General features: G+C 44.0%; 1 protein-coding gene across 3 annotated transcripts; it reads left to right on the top strand.

Moving 5' to 3' along the window:
- Positions 1 to 3738: 3738 nt before the first annotated feature.
- Positions 3739 to 14808, top strand: RBX1 (ring-box 1; the record flags this gene model as incomplete). Of its 3 annotated transcripts, XM_080575421.1 has the most annotated exons (5): positions 3740 to 3897; positions 5432 to 5510; positions 11827 to 11897; positions 13215 to 13300; positions 14646 to 14808. In XM_080575421.1, the coding sequence occupies exons 1-5, from the start codon at positions 3820 to 3822 to the stop codon at positions 14656 to 14658; spliced, it is 327 nt and encodes a 108-aa protein (XP_080431547.1). In that variant the 5' UTR covers positions 3740 to 3819. The 3 variants fall into 3 exon arrangements, with proteins under 3 accessions (XP_080431548.1, XP_080431549.1, XP_080431547.1); XM_080575422.1 differs by lacking the exon at positions 11827 to 11897 and having other exon boundaries at positions 3739 to 3897; XM_080575423.1 differs by lacking the exon at positions 14646 to 14808 and having other exon boundaries at positions 3739 to 3897; positions 13215 to 13304.
- Between the last annotated feature and the right edge of the window lie 1862 nt (positions 14809 to 16670).

Here is a 16670-nt window from a genome sequence, read left to right as displayed (position 1 = left end):
TAGGCAAGCTTGTGTTACTACTTTGGCTGCTCCTGTGGTTTTTCCTGGCTACTATTAATTAGTGTGCTAGATTTTACATTGTTGCTTACTTGCAGTAGTAGATGCATATAACTACTTGAATTGAGCTATCATAACATTCTCTCTCTCTCTTCTTCTTCTTTATTTTTTTTTTAATCCTCACTAAATGGATAAAAGGTGCTTTGAAAACTTTTCCTAAGCAACGAGGGACATCCAGACTGTGACCCGGTGCTCAAATCATCAAATCATCTAGGTTGGAAAAGACCCATAAGATCACCAAAACCAACCATCACCCAACACGACCAAGTCTACCACTAAAACACGTCCCTAGGTGCCACATCCACGTGTCTCCTTAATTCTTCCAGGGATGGTGACTCCACCACTTCCCTGGGCAGCCCATTCCAGTGCTTAACCACCCCTTCCTGAAAATTCTTCCCGACACCTAATCTAAACCTTTCCTGAGGATGGAGAGCATCAAGGGGTAGGAGGAATGGGTCCAAAACCTTTCTTTGGAATCTGCCCAACATCCTCACTGTCACGCACTGGGACTCTTCTGTCCCGGTGATGTTTCTCTGCAGCGGCTGATGGTCAGGCATGGGGTGGGGCTGAGAAGCCCACCATATGGGGACAGTGTTATTTGCTGAGCCTAGAATCATGCTCCCTGCTGCTCTTTTTCATGCGTGGGGAAAGGCTGTTTGCAGTAAATTGGGCACAGTCATTAAGTACTATGGCTTTTGCAAGCATCTGGTAGCCTGCAGGCTGGTTTTGAGTCATGACGGTTGGATGTTATTTTATCTGCAAGTTTTCAAGCAGCTTGAGGTGAAACACCATGAGAAAGGAAGACCAGCAATTAGTCACCATCCCATGAAAGGCTGCAACCTGCTCCTTTCTCTAAATCTCATCTGTTCTTCTTAGCTGGATTACTGAGGGTAGGAGGCTCCATTTCTCCCCTGAGGTTTTAGTAATGGATTGCAAAGCCAGTGGTACTACATGGGGGTATAACATGACCATCACCTGGAAAACATGCGCAGAGGCAGGGGGTTGGGGTTTATGCAGAAAGCAACCATAGTCTGGTCCAAAAATCTATTGGATATATTGCTTAATCTACCCCCTGTCTCTGTTCTTTGAATTCAGCTTTATTATACCAGGCACTCTGGATTAGCTGGTGATGCTACAGAGCCTTGGTGGGAGGTTGTTTGCTCACCTCATGAACTTCGAGAAGTTTTGAGGCAACACGGAAAGACTGTAGATTCAGTTTTGTCCCAACCATCATTTGTGAATGCTGTCTGTATGGGCCTCCACAGAAGCAAATGGTGCTAGAAATCCCAATTTAGTCAAATCAAATGTTTTTAGTGGCATCAGCAACTGGAGGGCAGACAGCCAAGCCCACAGATATTTAAAAAGTAATAAAATGCACTTGATTTTCACTCCTCGGTTTGCAACCACTGAACAGAAACTAGTCTCATATACAAGGTAATTCCTGCTTGATGCTGCTTAGGGCACCATCAAAATCACACCTTAAGCACTGAGAAGGTGAAGGTGAAGCACAGGAATGCAACAGCAAAAGTCTTTTATAAAAGTAAACTTGAGGTTTGTAAGCACTTAGCTTAGGACTACCTCCCTCTATTCCCTGCGCTTTGCTCCTGACAGACTTGGAAGGCCCAGCCCTGCTCTCATGACTGTATGGTAAAGGAAAAATGTTGCTCTAATGAGGGTTTAAAAGCATTTAAATTCCCTGCTTTCTCTCAGAACGTTTTCATTCCCGAGGGTGACCTGAGGGCCCCAGAGAGACCCTGTGGCACTGGTGTGCGCACCGAGGCTGACAGAGTGGTAAAGGCTGAGGCAGCGGGGACAGGAGAGCAACAATTTCTGTCAGCGTTTAACTTCTGATTCAGTTAATATGGGGGGAATTCCTCCCTGTTCTGTGTGGATCTCTCTGCTCTGGTACATTGGAGGGTCAAGTGTTGTCGGTACAGCCCCCAGGCCCCTGCCTGGCACCTGTACGGGGGCAGCTGTGGGAGCCAGGCCTGCAAGCGGCTGCCCCCCACGAGTGGTTCCCCAGCAGTCCCTGTGGGAAAACACCAAGTGCACGTGTATGGGGGCATCATTCTGCCGAAAACCCTGCATAGGGAAATGGTGGTGGCTGCAGGGGGGAAAAAATAAGGGAGAGACAACCACAGGACCTTAAAGGAGAAAGACAATGACCGAAATAACAGACACGGGGTTTGGAAGGTAACTGCACTGGAGTCCCCAGGCTGTTGGTGCCCTGCCTTTTGGAACAGTTTTTGATGATTGGGAGAGGGAGTTTGTCTCGTTTTAATTGGGATTAACCGTATTCAGAGCAGTTGTCATCTGTCACCTAGTCTGTCGGTCTCCCTGCCTTTTCAGCTTGGCAGTCTCCTCATTTTCCCCTGCGTGTCCTGGTGGTTTGAAAAACGATCCATTCTTCAAAGCATCCCCGGTAATTTGGACCAGTGTTGTGTTTCTTTTGCGGCTGATGCTTTTCAAAGCTGCAGCCTGCCTGCAGCAGCTACAGCCACCTCCCTACAACACAGCCTGGAGAAGGGAAAAACAGGTCTGAGGGGACGCGCTTTTCCTAGGAGAAAGACATCACAGGTGGCACTACCATCGACAGAAAACGGATTATTTCAGGTAGACTAAAGAAGGCGGATCAGACTTTCTTTTTATGAACTGGGGAATGCCATCACTAATTTCATTTTGTGAAGCACACTGGAGGCCTAATCCAGTTCCCATTGTCGGTATTATGTGTACGTATACCTGTATCAGTAAGTATTAATTAAATAAGCACAGATATATATATTTCATCATTTTATTCCACATCATTTGATATCTTGTGGTGTTTTTTGTTTTTTTTTTTTAAACAAACAAACCCGCAACCTTTTTGGCAAGACCTGAGATCTGTGCTGCTGCATTATTTTTGCCTGACGAAGGCAGAGGACGGTTTTACACAGGACGATGAATCCGGAGCGCCCGGCTGCTGGCTGCAGGGCTCTTACCCCCCGGCAGCCATCTCCCCGCGGTGACAGGACGGTAGTTTTGTACGGCAGCAGCCATCTGCAGCGGGACGGGTGCTGCCAGTCCTCCGGCGTGCACACGCCCTGGTGCGCACGGGGTTAATGGCCAGGGTTCCTAGTGAGTTCAGGGGGATGCTGTCGTGTGTTTAGGGTCGAAAGGAATGCTTTTATTAAAAAAACAGGATCTCGCAAATCCTATTTCATTAACGGCCAGGGCTGCTAGTGAGTTTAGGGGGGTGTTAATGTGTATTTGGGGTTGAAACTGATGCTTTTATTAAAAATCTCGCAACGCTGCTTTGAAGAGAGCTGCTTTATTGAGGAACCGTCTTCCCGAGCACCCCCGGCCCCTTTCAAACCGCCCCAACGCGGGCGAGGGGCGCCCGGACGCCCACCGGCCCCCGCCGCCGTCGGCCCGCAGCTGCGGGGCCCTGTCCCTTTAAATGCTCGGCCCCGCCCCGCCCCTCCCCCACCGGCTCCTGGCGCGGCCCCGCCCCTCGGGTTGCGCAACCCCGCGCACGGGGGGGGGAGAGGGGGCGAGGGGGCGATGAGGTAACGGCACTGGGGGGGGCGCTGCCCCGCCCTGCGCGGCGCCTTTAAGAGCCCGGGTCACGTGACCGCAGCTCCCGGCCTGCCCTGGGCGCCGGGCCCCTCCCGCACCTGTTGGGGGCGGGGCTCCCGACGAGCCTCCCGCTCCCCCCCCCCCAGCGCCCCCCCACTTTCCGCCGCGCATGCGCACGGGGCGGCACGGCCGGATCACGCATCCAAAATGGCGGCCGCGATGGACGTGGATACCCCCAGCGGCACCAACAGCGGCGCGGGCAAGAAGCGCTTCGAAGTGAAGAAAGTGAGGCCCGGCGCGGCGGGGCGCGGCGAGCCGCGGGGGGCCGGGGCCGGTCCCGGTCCCGCTGGCGGCGAGCGTGGCGGGGGCGGCTCCTCGGTGCCTTCCCGGAGCCGGCCGCCCGGCCTCACACCGGCGGGGCGGGGCTTGCGGGTGGCTTGGCGTGCGTCCCGGCCAATGGCAGACGAGCGCGGAGGGGGGCTGGCCAATCAGCGGGCGCGGGCCGGTCCTGTCAGGGCCCGCCGGGCCGGGGGCTGCCGCCTGCCCTCAGCCCCGGGCGGGCACCGGCGGCGTCGTCCTCGTCCCGATCCCCGTCAGAGGCGGGGATGCCGCTGGGTCAGGGTGCCCGGGGCCGCACCCAGCCTGGTCCTGAAACTTGGGTCTTGACATTTCATCGTGTGGAAGCGATAAGGGTGCTGGGAGGTTTATCAGTGCTGCCTGGATGGGCAGGTGGAATTCCTGAGAGGTGAATACCTCCTGCCAGCCTCCGGGCGGAGGAGTCGGAAGGTCGCTACTCACCCGTTTCCTACAAGATCTAGTAGTACCACGATGACTTCTTATATTGGTACTAATATTGACGTGGTGCCACTTAGCAACACTAAGGGAAGGGATAGAAACACTGAGATGTAAATGGAACATGCTACAAAAGATACACTGTAGTGCAGTCAATAGAATCACGTACCGAAAAAGTAGGAAGAAACAAAATACCCAGACTACTTACGCAGTAAATGAAGACTGTCACGTCTACAAATATACCTTTGGGTTGCTTTGAATATAGAAGGCAAACCCATCTATTTTGTGAATTTACAGAAGACATGATTCTGGATTTTTTTGGGGGGGGAGGGAGGAATAAAAAGGTGCTGTGTTTTTCTGCATAGCTCGTGTTAAAAATCTCATTCTGAATCGGTTTTCTAAAATTGCCATGGATTTTTTTAGCCAACCCTTCCGCTGAAGTAGCATGGAACAGAGAGATTCCTCTTTTCATTTATATTTTACCTTTGAAAGGTTTATTTGGCAACGCTTTCAAATTTTTCACTTTTGCAAAAGAGATGGGTCAGGAGTCGGTGACGGGCAAAGTTAGAGGTGATTCTGGTTATTGGCCCCAACCGTTACTAGCAGAACTGGTGCAAATAACGGAAATTCCCCGTAACAAAATAGCGTCTGAATTGGCCTTTCTCCAAAGTACGGTCCTTTCCATCAGAACTGAGGATGTGGCACGAGGCACATCCTTGTCTATACATCTCAAATAAAAATGCAGGTGCTTGCGATTGTTTGACAAAAAATAAAAAGGGGGCGACTGAGGGAGGTATCTGTTTCTGAGGTTGGGTCCGAGAGGTATGTGTGAAGGGAATGTACCACTGCTTTCCAGTAACACTTCTGAAATCATGAGAAAGAATTACTCCGGAGTTACAAGATTTTTTAAAAATATCCCAGCTTTTCCATTTCAGAAATGAATGGGATCTAGAGGAAGAACAAGAGCTGTCGTATGCTATAAATTGAGTGAAAATTATGTTTTTCTTTTTTTTCCCCCCCTCTCTAGTGGAACGCAGTAGCTCTCTGGGCATGGGACATTGTGGTTGATAACTGTGCCATTTGCAGAAACCATATTATGGATCTATGTAAGTAAACGGTGGGGAAGAGAGCTGACGGTTCTGACGTGTACATGATGCACAGCTGAAATTTCCACTGTTCAGGGCATATTTCAGTAAATCCAGCTTTCAGTTCAGAAATAAGTCTTTGCAGAGCAAATACGAAGCTCTGTTTTATGTAACGCTGAAGTTCTGTAATCTCTTTTTGTGACCCCTGTCACTGTACTGTTTTTCCCATACCCTTTTCTTCTAAAGAATAGAATCACTTGGTACTGTATCTGCAGGAGAGATGATGGTGCCGAGTGTATTTTGAATGCAAACAAACAAAAGGAAAGGAATTGATGATAAAGAGCCAGTAGGAAGTCAAATTATTTAGGGTCGACAGGTATTGCTCACAAAGAGAGGCATTAGAGATTAGGGCTGCGGGTGTTGGAACAGGTATCAACTTTTTGATGGCAACCATTAGGAATAAATCTTGTGCTGCTTTCTGTGTCCGACTGGCCAGGAAAGGCTCAGACCAGTGACTTTTTTTGACTCCTCATTCTACAAAAGCTCCCTTACAGAAGTTGGTTTGTGTTATACTATAGGGAATTTTTTGACTACCTAGAAAATTAACTGGTTGTTTACAAACAGGATAATCAAATACCAAAACTGAAGACCAAGTATTGCTTCTACTGATTCGATTTTTTTTGACGGTTTACTAAAAAAAACATGCTTGCTATGTTGGAAAATAAAGTGATAATAGGATTAAAAACAATGTACAAACATTTCTATTGTGAATATACAAAGTCACTGGTTTTAGTCCTGTTAAGGATTGGTAACGAGTACAAAACCGATTATTTTTTCCTCAAAAATTTGGCAGGATATTACTTACACAATAACTGTCCACCTTTTTTTTTTTTCAGTAGCGAGGGACAAAACACCTTTCAATATACCCCAGATAGAAATTTGTCTGTATTACTAAAATGGTAGGATTGTTGGACCTCAAAAAGCAAGACCTACAGTGTGTGAGAAAGGCTAGTCACGATTCCATTGTGATAGCTTTGTTTCTTTTTTTTTTTTTTGTAGCCCTTGGAAGTACAGGTAATGGTAACACTGTCAATAAGCCTGTATGAAAACAAACAAACAAACAAAAAACCAGAAAAGTTTATAGTAATGATTGCTGAGAGATGCGCCTGATTTCACATTATAAGTAAACATTAATTACAAAACTACTTTCAGAAGTTTTTGTTGTGTTTTCTTTTATAAAAAAAACCGCACACTAACACAGGGCTGAAACTAGGTTAAGCAAGTTGACTTCTTTGTTCTGGGACAGTTGTCTTTGTATTTTGAGCCAGCTACTTCCTATCCATCCCTCAGTTTATTCTTGGTTATTAGAAAGGGAATGATGACACTAAAAAAAGCAAGTGATAATAATGATTTTGAAATACACCAAATTCCTTTGGCATAAAAAGGTACTTTTAAAGTACCTCTAAACCGTACCACACTGAAAAGTAGTTGAGGTGGGCACTGACTACAACTTAGTCTCTCGTGTTTATGATTTATTAGAGAGGAGAACATATAACCGACAGGTAAATGAAATTTGAAAGATTAGTTAGAACATTAGATACATTTATCAAATTTACAAATGTAAAGGGCAAATATATGCAGCCCTGTAATTCAAGATAATACTTCAAAATAAATGGGATATGTTGTCAGATAGCAGATTTCAGTGTGTTTTGTTCTATGAATCTGCCTCAAAATTAATGCTGCCTCCTATGAGAGACCAAATGCAGTCTCATTTTTGTTACTTCTGTTAAATGGCAAATAGGAAATAAGAGGATGAGGGGAAGATGTAGAGGAGCTGTAAAGAGTGTGGACAGACATTACTTACCAGTAGCAAATTTATCCTGTTAGTTCTTAAAAATAAATATTTTATATGTATATATATCCCATATATATGTATATATATCCCATACATGTATATGTATATATATCCCCTACCAAAATTGGGGTTGGGTGAGGTTGAAAGTGCATAGGTAGGTTATGGAAAAAACAGCAAAGGAAAAGCAGATGGGTAACTTAGGTTTTTTTCTTTTTCCTTTTTTTCCCATCTTTTTTTGAGTTGCTGAAGCATAACACATTATTAGTTATGGTACGAGCAACGTTATGAAAAGCCTGAACTGCAAATGGTGGACCAAAATTGACAGTATACAGAGTAGAAAGGGTGTCTAAATTGGTGTTCCGAGATCAGCGTTGGCTCTGGAGTTACTTACTTCCTTGTTACAGGTCATTAATGATGTTAAGCAACGCTTTAATTAGATTTTCAAACATGAGATGTGAAGTGATTGGAAATTGAGGAAAAATTACCAGAATGTACAGGGAAGAACAACACAAGGTTCAGTTTGATAAAATGCAGGGTACAAATGCCTCCCTCGCCTAGGGATGAAGAGAAACCTTAAAAGGGCAAACATTAAAAGAGTGATAAGTAACGCCGGCCACGCTAATGGAAGATTGTTAACATTATAAATCCAACATCTAAAAACTAGGATGTAACAATGTTAAGGTTTCATGCAGTCCTTCCAGTGCATGTACATTATGACTTTGTTGTTAGTAACATGGACAGAGGATTCGCATGACCCTCAATACGGTTTATTTTCAGCACATAGAAGGAAGGAGTAGATTTTCAGTGTTTTGGTTTTGTTCTTTTCTGGAAGGACCCCGGTCCTATTTAGATTTTACTTAAGCAGTGCTCCTGATTCCTTCAAAGGCTTACTTTTTGGTGTTATCATTACAGTGTGGCAAGTTGAGTGTTAGGAAACTCTGTGATTGGGTTACCTTCTCACCTGAAATGTGGAATGCAGTCCTGTAAGGTGTCTAGTGTGCTTTGAACTGTATGAAATGTGCCACCCAAATAGCGGTCCCTTCCTTTGATAGTAAGATGCAAAGTACGAAATTTGATAGCCCAGTTTCACAACGATGGACAAATTGGTTAGAATCCAAAGCAGAATCTCAGGATGCTTAACAGGTTAGTTGATTTTGGCTTTCTGAGAAGAAGAACAGAACTAAGTATATAAGGTTTGCTAAGTCACGTATATATAGTTTGCGAAGTCATAAGTGAGTGTGGAAAGTGATAGCTGTGTACAAATATTTTGGGAGTGTGATGCTAAGAGGAAATGCTGCCTGTCATACAAGGGGGCTATAAGTAGAAGGAATCATGAGTATGATAGGAGGAATTTAGTGTGAGTATTTAGAAAAATCTGTAGATAATTCTTAAGAAACTGAGAAAATCGGAATGGGAAAGTTCTGAAAAATACCTGAAATTTGAAAAACAGAATTGGAGAACTCAGTCAATATTTTGTAAGTAAGAAATGTACAGGTTTACTAGCCTGTTTTTGTTGTTGTTGTTGTTGTTTTTCTGTCTCTGGTTTAAAACAATGTGTGCTGCTAGCCAAGGTATGTGCATTTTGTTCTGCTCTTCCCAATGAGTCAGCCCCTTCAGAGCATCTCTTTGCACCTTGCTTTCTAAAGTTAAAGGGGACCCATACTGTGGTTGCCCTTGCTCAAGGGGAAGCCATTTTGAAGAGCTCTGTCATCAAATTTAGCTGTGCAGTGGGCTGTTGCTGCAGGAGACACGTACTTGACTTCTGATACCTGCCATTGTGACTACTTAAATCTCGGGGTACTTTGGTTGTATAAACATACAGGGGGTTTCTGCAATAGAAGAACATGGAGAGGGATGGTTCTTAGATGCTAAGATTCAGAAGTTGCCATTATGCAACATGCATTGCTATAACCTCCAGTGTTGAAACACTTCCATTGTCTCTTTCACATTTATTTACAGGTAGCTCGAGTTTTAGCTGCAGATATTCTGCCAAAAGCAAGGCAAAAGAAGAGGAGTTCAGTATTCCTCCAGTACCTGTTGCTGTCTGTCTCATGCCACTTCTTTTGGGTCAGCAGCCAGAAAGTAGCTCATCTTTCTTCCGTAGCCAGAATCATCAGCTTTCATTTTCTGATGGAGGCTGTTCATTTCTGTTGTTGCATAGTTGATATATTGACCCTTTTTGAAATTAGGCGAGTGGGAGACTGGGAAGTGTTTCAGCTTTAGGGATTTCTTTTTTTGGCAGCCGAAGGTAGTAGTGCCAGCAGTAGTCTCCAGCCTGTTTGATGAGGGAGTTAAATCTGGATGTCTTGTTGGGAGGGCCTTACATCACCATGAGAGAACTCCTCTTCAGCTATTTCTGCAAAAGTTCATCTGTCCTCTTAAGCTTTTCGGGCTGTTATATTTTAGACTGCACTTGCTGGTCAGCAAATGACACTTAAATGAATTCCAGTCCTGCTCCTCTCCTGTACCTAAACCGTCTGTCTTCCCTCTCATTCACACTCAAAATGTGGAATCCTTTAAAGCCTGGAAAAAAAACATCTGGGTTGTGATCCACAGGGCACAGCTAACAGGTTAGGGCCACGTAGGGAGTAAAAAGGCAAAGCGACATAAGAATGGGCTAGAGGGACTTCAGATCTAATATGCCCAAAAGCCTGTCTCCAGCAGGGAAAGAGGAGAAACAAAATAAGGGTACCGTGTGCTGCAATATTTTCCTGGGTTTCATAGACTTCTGCAGTTAAAGTTTGCTTGCCAGTTGACTTTTTTTTTGTTTCAAAGGGATTTCCTCTCCTTCTTTCACTCCTCATCTTTTCACCATTTTCTGTTAATGTACAGACTCGTGCCAAATATTTCAAACTAACATTACATGTAGGATAAGCTGTAGGACCATGAGTCTGTATTATAGTAACAGTGAGATTTTTGCAGCAAATTGTAAACAGGTGCACGTTTCACCAAAGTGATTGAGGCTCTTCAAGGTTCTTGAACGTCTTCCATTTTCTTAATCAGATTTAGTTTTATTGCTACAGGTGTTGACGGCTTAAGGCATTAAGTCATCAGACTTTTCAGCCGTACTTTTCAGCTGAACTGGTTTTGTTCTCTTCTGTGGGCAGGCCAAGGACTGAGCTTTGGACTTTCTGTTGTGTATCATATCTAGATGTAAAACACACAATTAATAGAGGTTCGTTCAAACCATGCTGAACAGTTGTTGCTACTGAGCTTCTTTAGACCTGAGTCTTGCTGTGAGTAATTTCCCGTGACTGAGGTTAACCGATCTCCCTTGCATGTCATGAAAAATTGGCTTTTCTCTAACTTTGTTCGTCTCCACAGCTGAAAGAGAGTAGAAAATGGAGGAAGGGATAAATAGGACAGAAAAAATAAGATCATGTTTTTCAGCTAAACCTGTGGGGCTTGAAAGTTTTTTGAATTCTTAATTTGTGAATCAAATTCCTTTTCCTCAGAGCGTGTTTGAGCAAACGAAACACAAACAGCGAATTGGAGCTCATTCAGACGTTATCTTTGCCAGGAAAAAAGATCTGCAAAAAAAGAAAGCAACAAGCCCATGTATCAAATTCTAAGCTGATCGGCTATCAGCACGCCTTTAAACCATTTTGGCTTGACTTTTAAAGGAAGCATCCTTTAGCAGAAAGCGAGATTAAATCGTTGGTCACAGGTTTGTGCTGGTGACTGTGGAGGAGTTGGAAGTGTCTTTTTATTCTTCTGAAATTTCTTCTTGAGCTGGACCAGAAGTAAATTGTTCAAGCTCTAGAACAGAGAATCAGGTTGTTGGATTTATTTTCCTAGAGCAGTACTTCCTTCCTCATTCTCTTAGCTGTGCCATCCAACACAAAACATAAAATCTAACCCAATGCCAAAAGTAGTCTTTATCCTTTTTGGGGTCATCCCATGTCAGCTGTCAGGTATGAAAAGGTGAAAATACACATTCTAAACCTTTTTTTTTTCTGTTATGTTTTTGCTGGTATACTTACCTGTCATAGGAGACAGACAAACCCATCATTACATGATCAAATTAATTTACAAATTAAACTAATGGTACCAAGTGTCTGAGAAGATGAATGAATTTATATTCAGAGAAACCTGGATAAGAAATTTAAGTAAACTTTTCTTCAAAGCCCTGCTGCGACTGATAATCAGAACAGATGCATTAAAACACAAGAGGAAAAAAATAAAAATATTTATCCTTCAAATTTGGAAAACAGACACATGCCGCTGATGGAAGAGCTAAGTACTGCTGCCATCTGGAACTTTGGAATATTAAAAATGTAGAGGAAGAAGGAAAGTGAGATGAAATATATTTTGATCTAATAATTTTAGAAAAACAGTATGCATGAAACCAACTGCTCCTGACACTTTCTGATGTAATAAATGCAACAAAACAGCCTCCCCTGTTGTAATGAAGGAGTCTGTCGGCTGGTGTTGCACGTACATCTTCTCCTGTATATATGTGTTTAATTTTTGTTTTCACAGGCATAGAATGTCAAGCAAACCAAGCATCAGCTACCTCTGAAGAGTGCACAGTTGCATGGGGCGTCTGCAATGTAAGGGAAACTCTTTGATTGCTGAGCTCGTCTGCAGTGATGTTACCCCCTTTTTTCATGACTTGGGACAAAGCTAGTTCTCTAAAATGTTTCAGATAATCCACTAGAAAAAAAAACACCACACACACAACTTTAAGCACCATCTGTTTAGTAGTGTGTGTAAGGGAGAGATAAGGGAAAAAAGCTGTGAGAGTTCGAGAGGTATATGAGGAAGACACAGAAGAGAAGGGAGGAAGGTGCGCCTTTATCTATACATTCTGGAAGCATAACAGATCTTTAATTTTGAGAAGGATTTTCCTGATCAAGGTCCTGCATAAGGACTATGCCTTTCATTTTTTTTTCTTTCCAGATAATAGGATTACTTAAATGTCACCATTCTTGATTTGTCTTTATGCAGGCTGATTCAAGGAATCCATATGGGGTAATTAGGTGATTTGCTTTCCCTTTTGGAGGCAGACAAAATCGGTCCTAGTGTGTAATCTCCAGTTCTTCGTTTGTGGCCATATATGCTCCTTTGTACACGGTCCCACTAGGACGTGAACTCAAACTGCCTGCCTCTTAGCTAGCCTGGACCTGAGCTCGAAGACATATTTTCCAATAACGGAATAACTCCCTGTTCACCCATCCCATCCTCACTATGCTGTGGGATCAAGTTACAGTGAGATAATGCTGAAATAGGATTATAAATGTACCAATTCCATCTGTAAAGGACAAGAGCAAATTTTTAATAATATGAGAATATTTTAGTGTCAAAATGAAGCTTTCTGTGTGCAAAAGTTACCATGAATGGAACCTTGTTTTTGAGTAGCTACTTGGTGTATAGAAGAGGGTGTCTGTACTAGGCACAGAACACAGATTTTATTTTTTTCTTTCTAATTTTGCAAGTTCATTTTTATTCAAGTGTTAGTTTGTCCAGAAGATTGTTGGGAGAGCTTCAGCATGTACACATACATATCGTCCTTGCTACTCGCTGTGAAGCCCTCTTTCTTGTCTTTCTGATTGTGCTGCTTATCAGCATCTGCTCTGCCAATTTTAGCAGCTGCTAAACTCTGCACTCTCTCCTTCATCAGAAGTCAGTTGCTTGCCACTGCACGTACTGTGAAACGGGCTGCCTGCTGCCATTTCACTCGTTTCATTTCTCTCTGAAAATGCAGACCAGTTCCTTGGTTTCCCCAGTGGGCTGGATGATCTGTCCTCCCCTCCTTTGTCTGCAAACACTTGCTGCTCTTTTCTTACCACGATGCTTTCTGTGGTAATTTTTACATGGAGGTACGTTAGTGTGTTCTGAAGTAATGTGATTCGAATTTTCTCTTCCAGCATGCTTTCCACTTCCACTGCATCTCTCGCTGGCTCAAAACTCGCCAAGTATGTCCGCTGGACAACCGGGAATGGGAGTTCCAAAAGTAGGTATCCTGCAGAGATTTCAAGATGAAAAATCTAATTGCCGTCCTGCTCATAGAAATGAGTGATGTCAGATATGAGGGTAATCTTGCATTTGTGGGTCTGAGGGCACAGTTGCTGTTGGGAAAGGGTTTTTTTCTTTTCCACCTTGATGTATTGTGACCTTCCCTTAGTCCCATGGTGGTGAGGAGCTCTGAAGGAAGCCCAAGTAGCTGTGGGGTACGTGGGAGTTGTTAGAAAGTAGTGATTTCTGTCGACATTCTTTGTAAAGAATAGAGAGCAGAAGAGAAATGGAATTCACTGACAGTGGAGCCTCAGGTGAATACGATAGTGCTGCATGAGCTGTTTGGGTTTAGAAAATGACCTGAATTTAGCTTCTGTTTCGAAGCTTTTATACCAAAATGCCAGAAATCTTGTAGAGTCCCTCTGTATTGTGACGATTTGGTTTGTAATTCTAATAGGGCCTAAGATTAATACAGCTATTTCCCGGTATCTTAAATGTGGGTGTCCACATAGCCACTGCCACAGCTTTGACCCATTATTCATCACTTATACTTTCTTTTTTATTTTGTATTCTTCGTAGGCCTCTTGTTACAGTAAGAATGGGAAACCCATGGGTGGTTTTTTGAGGGGTAATTGTATGTTGGCAGTGGTTAGTAAGTTTGTCACCTGCTTCCTTCTGCGCCATTTCTCTCTTCATCTTTTTTTCTTAACTGTGGATTCACGCTCCTTTTTCTTTCCCCCTTTTTAAAGCATATTAACTCTAACTAGAGTCCGGATTAAAACAAAGCAGAACGTAATATAACTCTTCAGGATTCTCTTTAGGATCTAGTTCACAATTAGCTGTGTCGTTGACAGGACAACTTGAGAACCAGAGTTTTGATATTAAGATGTTTTAACGAAGACTTAATGAAAACTGAGCCCAAGTTGTCTGGTTAGTGAGTGATGTTGCAGTGCAGCGTTAAGAGGAATGGGGGCGTGAATAAATATCTTCTTACGGGTGCTCAGTGGTACGTCTGGGGACATTACAGGCTTTGGCCTTGTTTTCACTCGGTATATTTGACGTGGGATTCAGGGCAAAAGATGAGGGTACAGAAGGTCATTTGCATGTGAAATCCTGGGGAGGCTTGAACAGTCTCTCACCTAACTAGTGTCTAGATGGGCTTTTGGGAATAGTGAAACACGGAGAACTTCCTAAGGCTTCTATAGCATAGCATTTCACCTTCACCTGGTTTACGTGCAAATCATTTTGTGATACAGCGAGAATAGTATGTCTAAATCAGTGCCAGTATTAACCTTTTTTTAAAAAACAAACAAACAAAACATTAACATGTTGTATATTTGCAGGTACGGACACTAGAGATGGTCGTCACGCTTCTTATGTCATCATCCTCAGTTGTTCGTGTCCCTATGGGTTTGTCTTAGCAACTTGAAAAATCAGTAATGTATGCCATTTAACCTTAATTTCTCCCTGTTGTATACCATTGAATAAAACCTTGCTGGAGCCTCCCGTCTAAGTGTGCCCTCCTTTCATGAGTGGAAAGTCGGTGAACGAGGAAGGAGAATTATCTGTAGACTTCAGCCAGGGCACCCTTAAGCTGGGCAGCTCTTCCTGTCAGCGTGCCCCGCTTTTGACTGTGGGTTTGGTCGTACTCCCACGTGATTCAGAACCACGCCTCTGGCCCTCTGAAGTCAGCATCGAGCTCCATCGTGTAGTGCGCTGGGCGCGGGACGTGCCTGGCTGAGTAATTTATGCAAATGGCATTTCTTGTGGACATGCTTCTTGCGGCTGAGCTGAAGTGATGATCTGTACAGTTAGGGGTTGTGTTGTTATTAGAAATTATTCTCTCTTGCTTCGGCTCTCTAGTTTGACTAAACCAGCTCCCCTACAGAGGAAATATTCAGTGCCTGCTTGCAGTTCCATCTGCTGAGCCTGGGAGATGTTAACTAAACGTTAGATTTTTATTTATTTTTTTATCAGTGGTCATAAAGCACTTCTGTGTGTCAGGTGCAAGTAAACTTGGGAAATTCACCTGATAGGTTGACTGCAGAGCTGCAAATAAGCAGCGTATGAACAAACTCATGCTGGGTTGGCTTTCTACTGGCATTTTCCCAGTTCAAGCCAACCCACAGTTCTTACTGGCCAGATGTTGTGACTGAAAACTGCATCATGCTTTGTTCGGTATCTGCTGTGCCGACTGGTGTCCTCTTCGCTGCATCAAAATTTGGCTCCTACCTTGACAGCCTCAGCAGATGCCAGGGACTTGAACAAGGTCAAAGGAATCCTTCCTGCTACAAAAGGCTGTGTCCCTTCACGTCCGCAGCGACAGATAATGGTAAATTTCTTGCGTTGGTTATTCACGGTGTTACCTTTTCATCAACACATTTTTCCTATTTATTGAGGATGGGAAATCTGATAGCTGATGTTAAACGTTAATGTACTACAGCGATAGGGAATGAAGATCGTCATCGATGGAACCAAAACTTGCAGGTTTTTCAGTAATTGCTGGAGCTTTCTTTAATCTGCAGCAAGCAAATATCGGGATTATTTTACCAGCTGGTGTCAGTGCTCTGAGGTGATACGGTTTACTGTTTTCCACCCTGAAGAAGAAAATGGAACAAGCAAAATCAGGAGAGTTTTATCGCTAGACAGCTTATTTACACGGTTCAGTTGGCAGAAAGCTCATTCTGAATTTACAAGGTAGTTTTGGTGGGGGGGACAGGAACAGAGCAGAAGAGAGGGGAAAGATGATCTCAGTGGTGGTCAAAGCATTCATCCAGGCAGCGGGATAGACGGGTTAAATGCTGTTGCCTGGAATTTGAACTCCCATCTGAATGTCCTGCCCAGACAACTAAAATGTCAGATGTCCCTGTTTATGGCAGTCCCTTTTGTTTACAGCATTGGATTTCTCAGGACCTGGAACCCAGATGCTTGCTGATGGGGGAATTTAATTCCTCAAGAACTTTGTTTTGGGTCCAGCTACGTTGTTCTGGTTTTTCAGTCTCCATATTGCCCTGAGCATATTTTTTTGGCTGGGGACAGACACGTCAGTGCAGGCATTTCCCTCTCCTTTCTGGCTTTTCAGCTGCTGAAGGTCAAAGCATCCCCGCCACTGGTTCACCTGCGGTGAAGCTCTGGGCTCTGTGGTGACCTGAGGCAGCTCCAGCACGTGGCCATGCAGTTTTTGGTAGCGTGCGTTAAAGGTTGTGTTTGGGGGGAGAGGGAAAAGCTTCAGTGAGCGATCTAAGAGAGCAGCTCTGTGGTACGGGGAGCGTAAAGTGAAGGGAAGAGGGATCTGTTTTATCCCAAGGCGCAAAGAGCCCTGTTTCTCCAGGGCACGGCTCTTGCTCCGACTCGCATCGCTCTGCGCT

This window comes from Anser brachyrhynchus (genome assembly GCF_964034855.1).
Source record: "Anser brachyrhynchus genome assembly, chromosome: 1".
Taxonomy (NCBI): domain Eukaryota; kingdom Metazoa; phylum Chordata; class Aves; order Anseriformes; family Anatidae; genus Anser; species Anser brachyrhynchus.
Note: the sequence above shows the minus strand (reverse complement) of the source record. Positions and strands in the feature narration are given on the sequence as shown.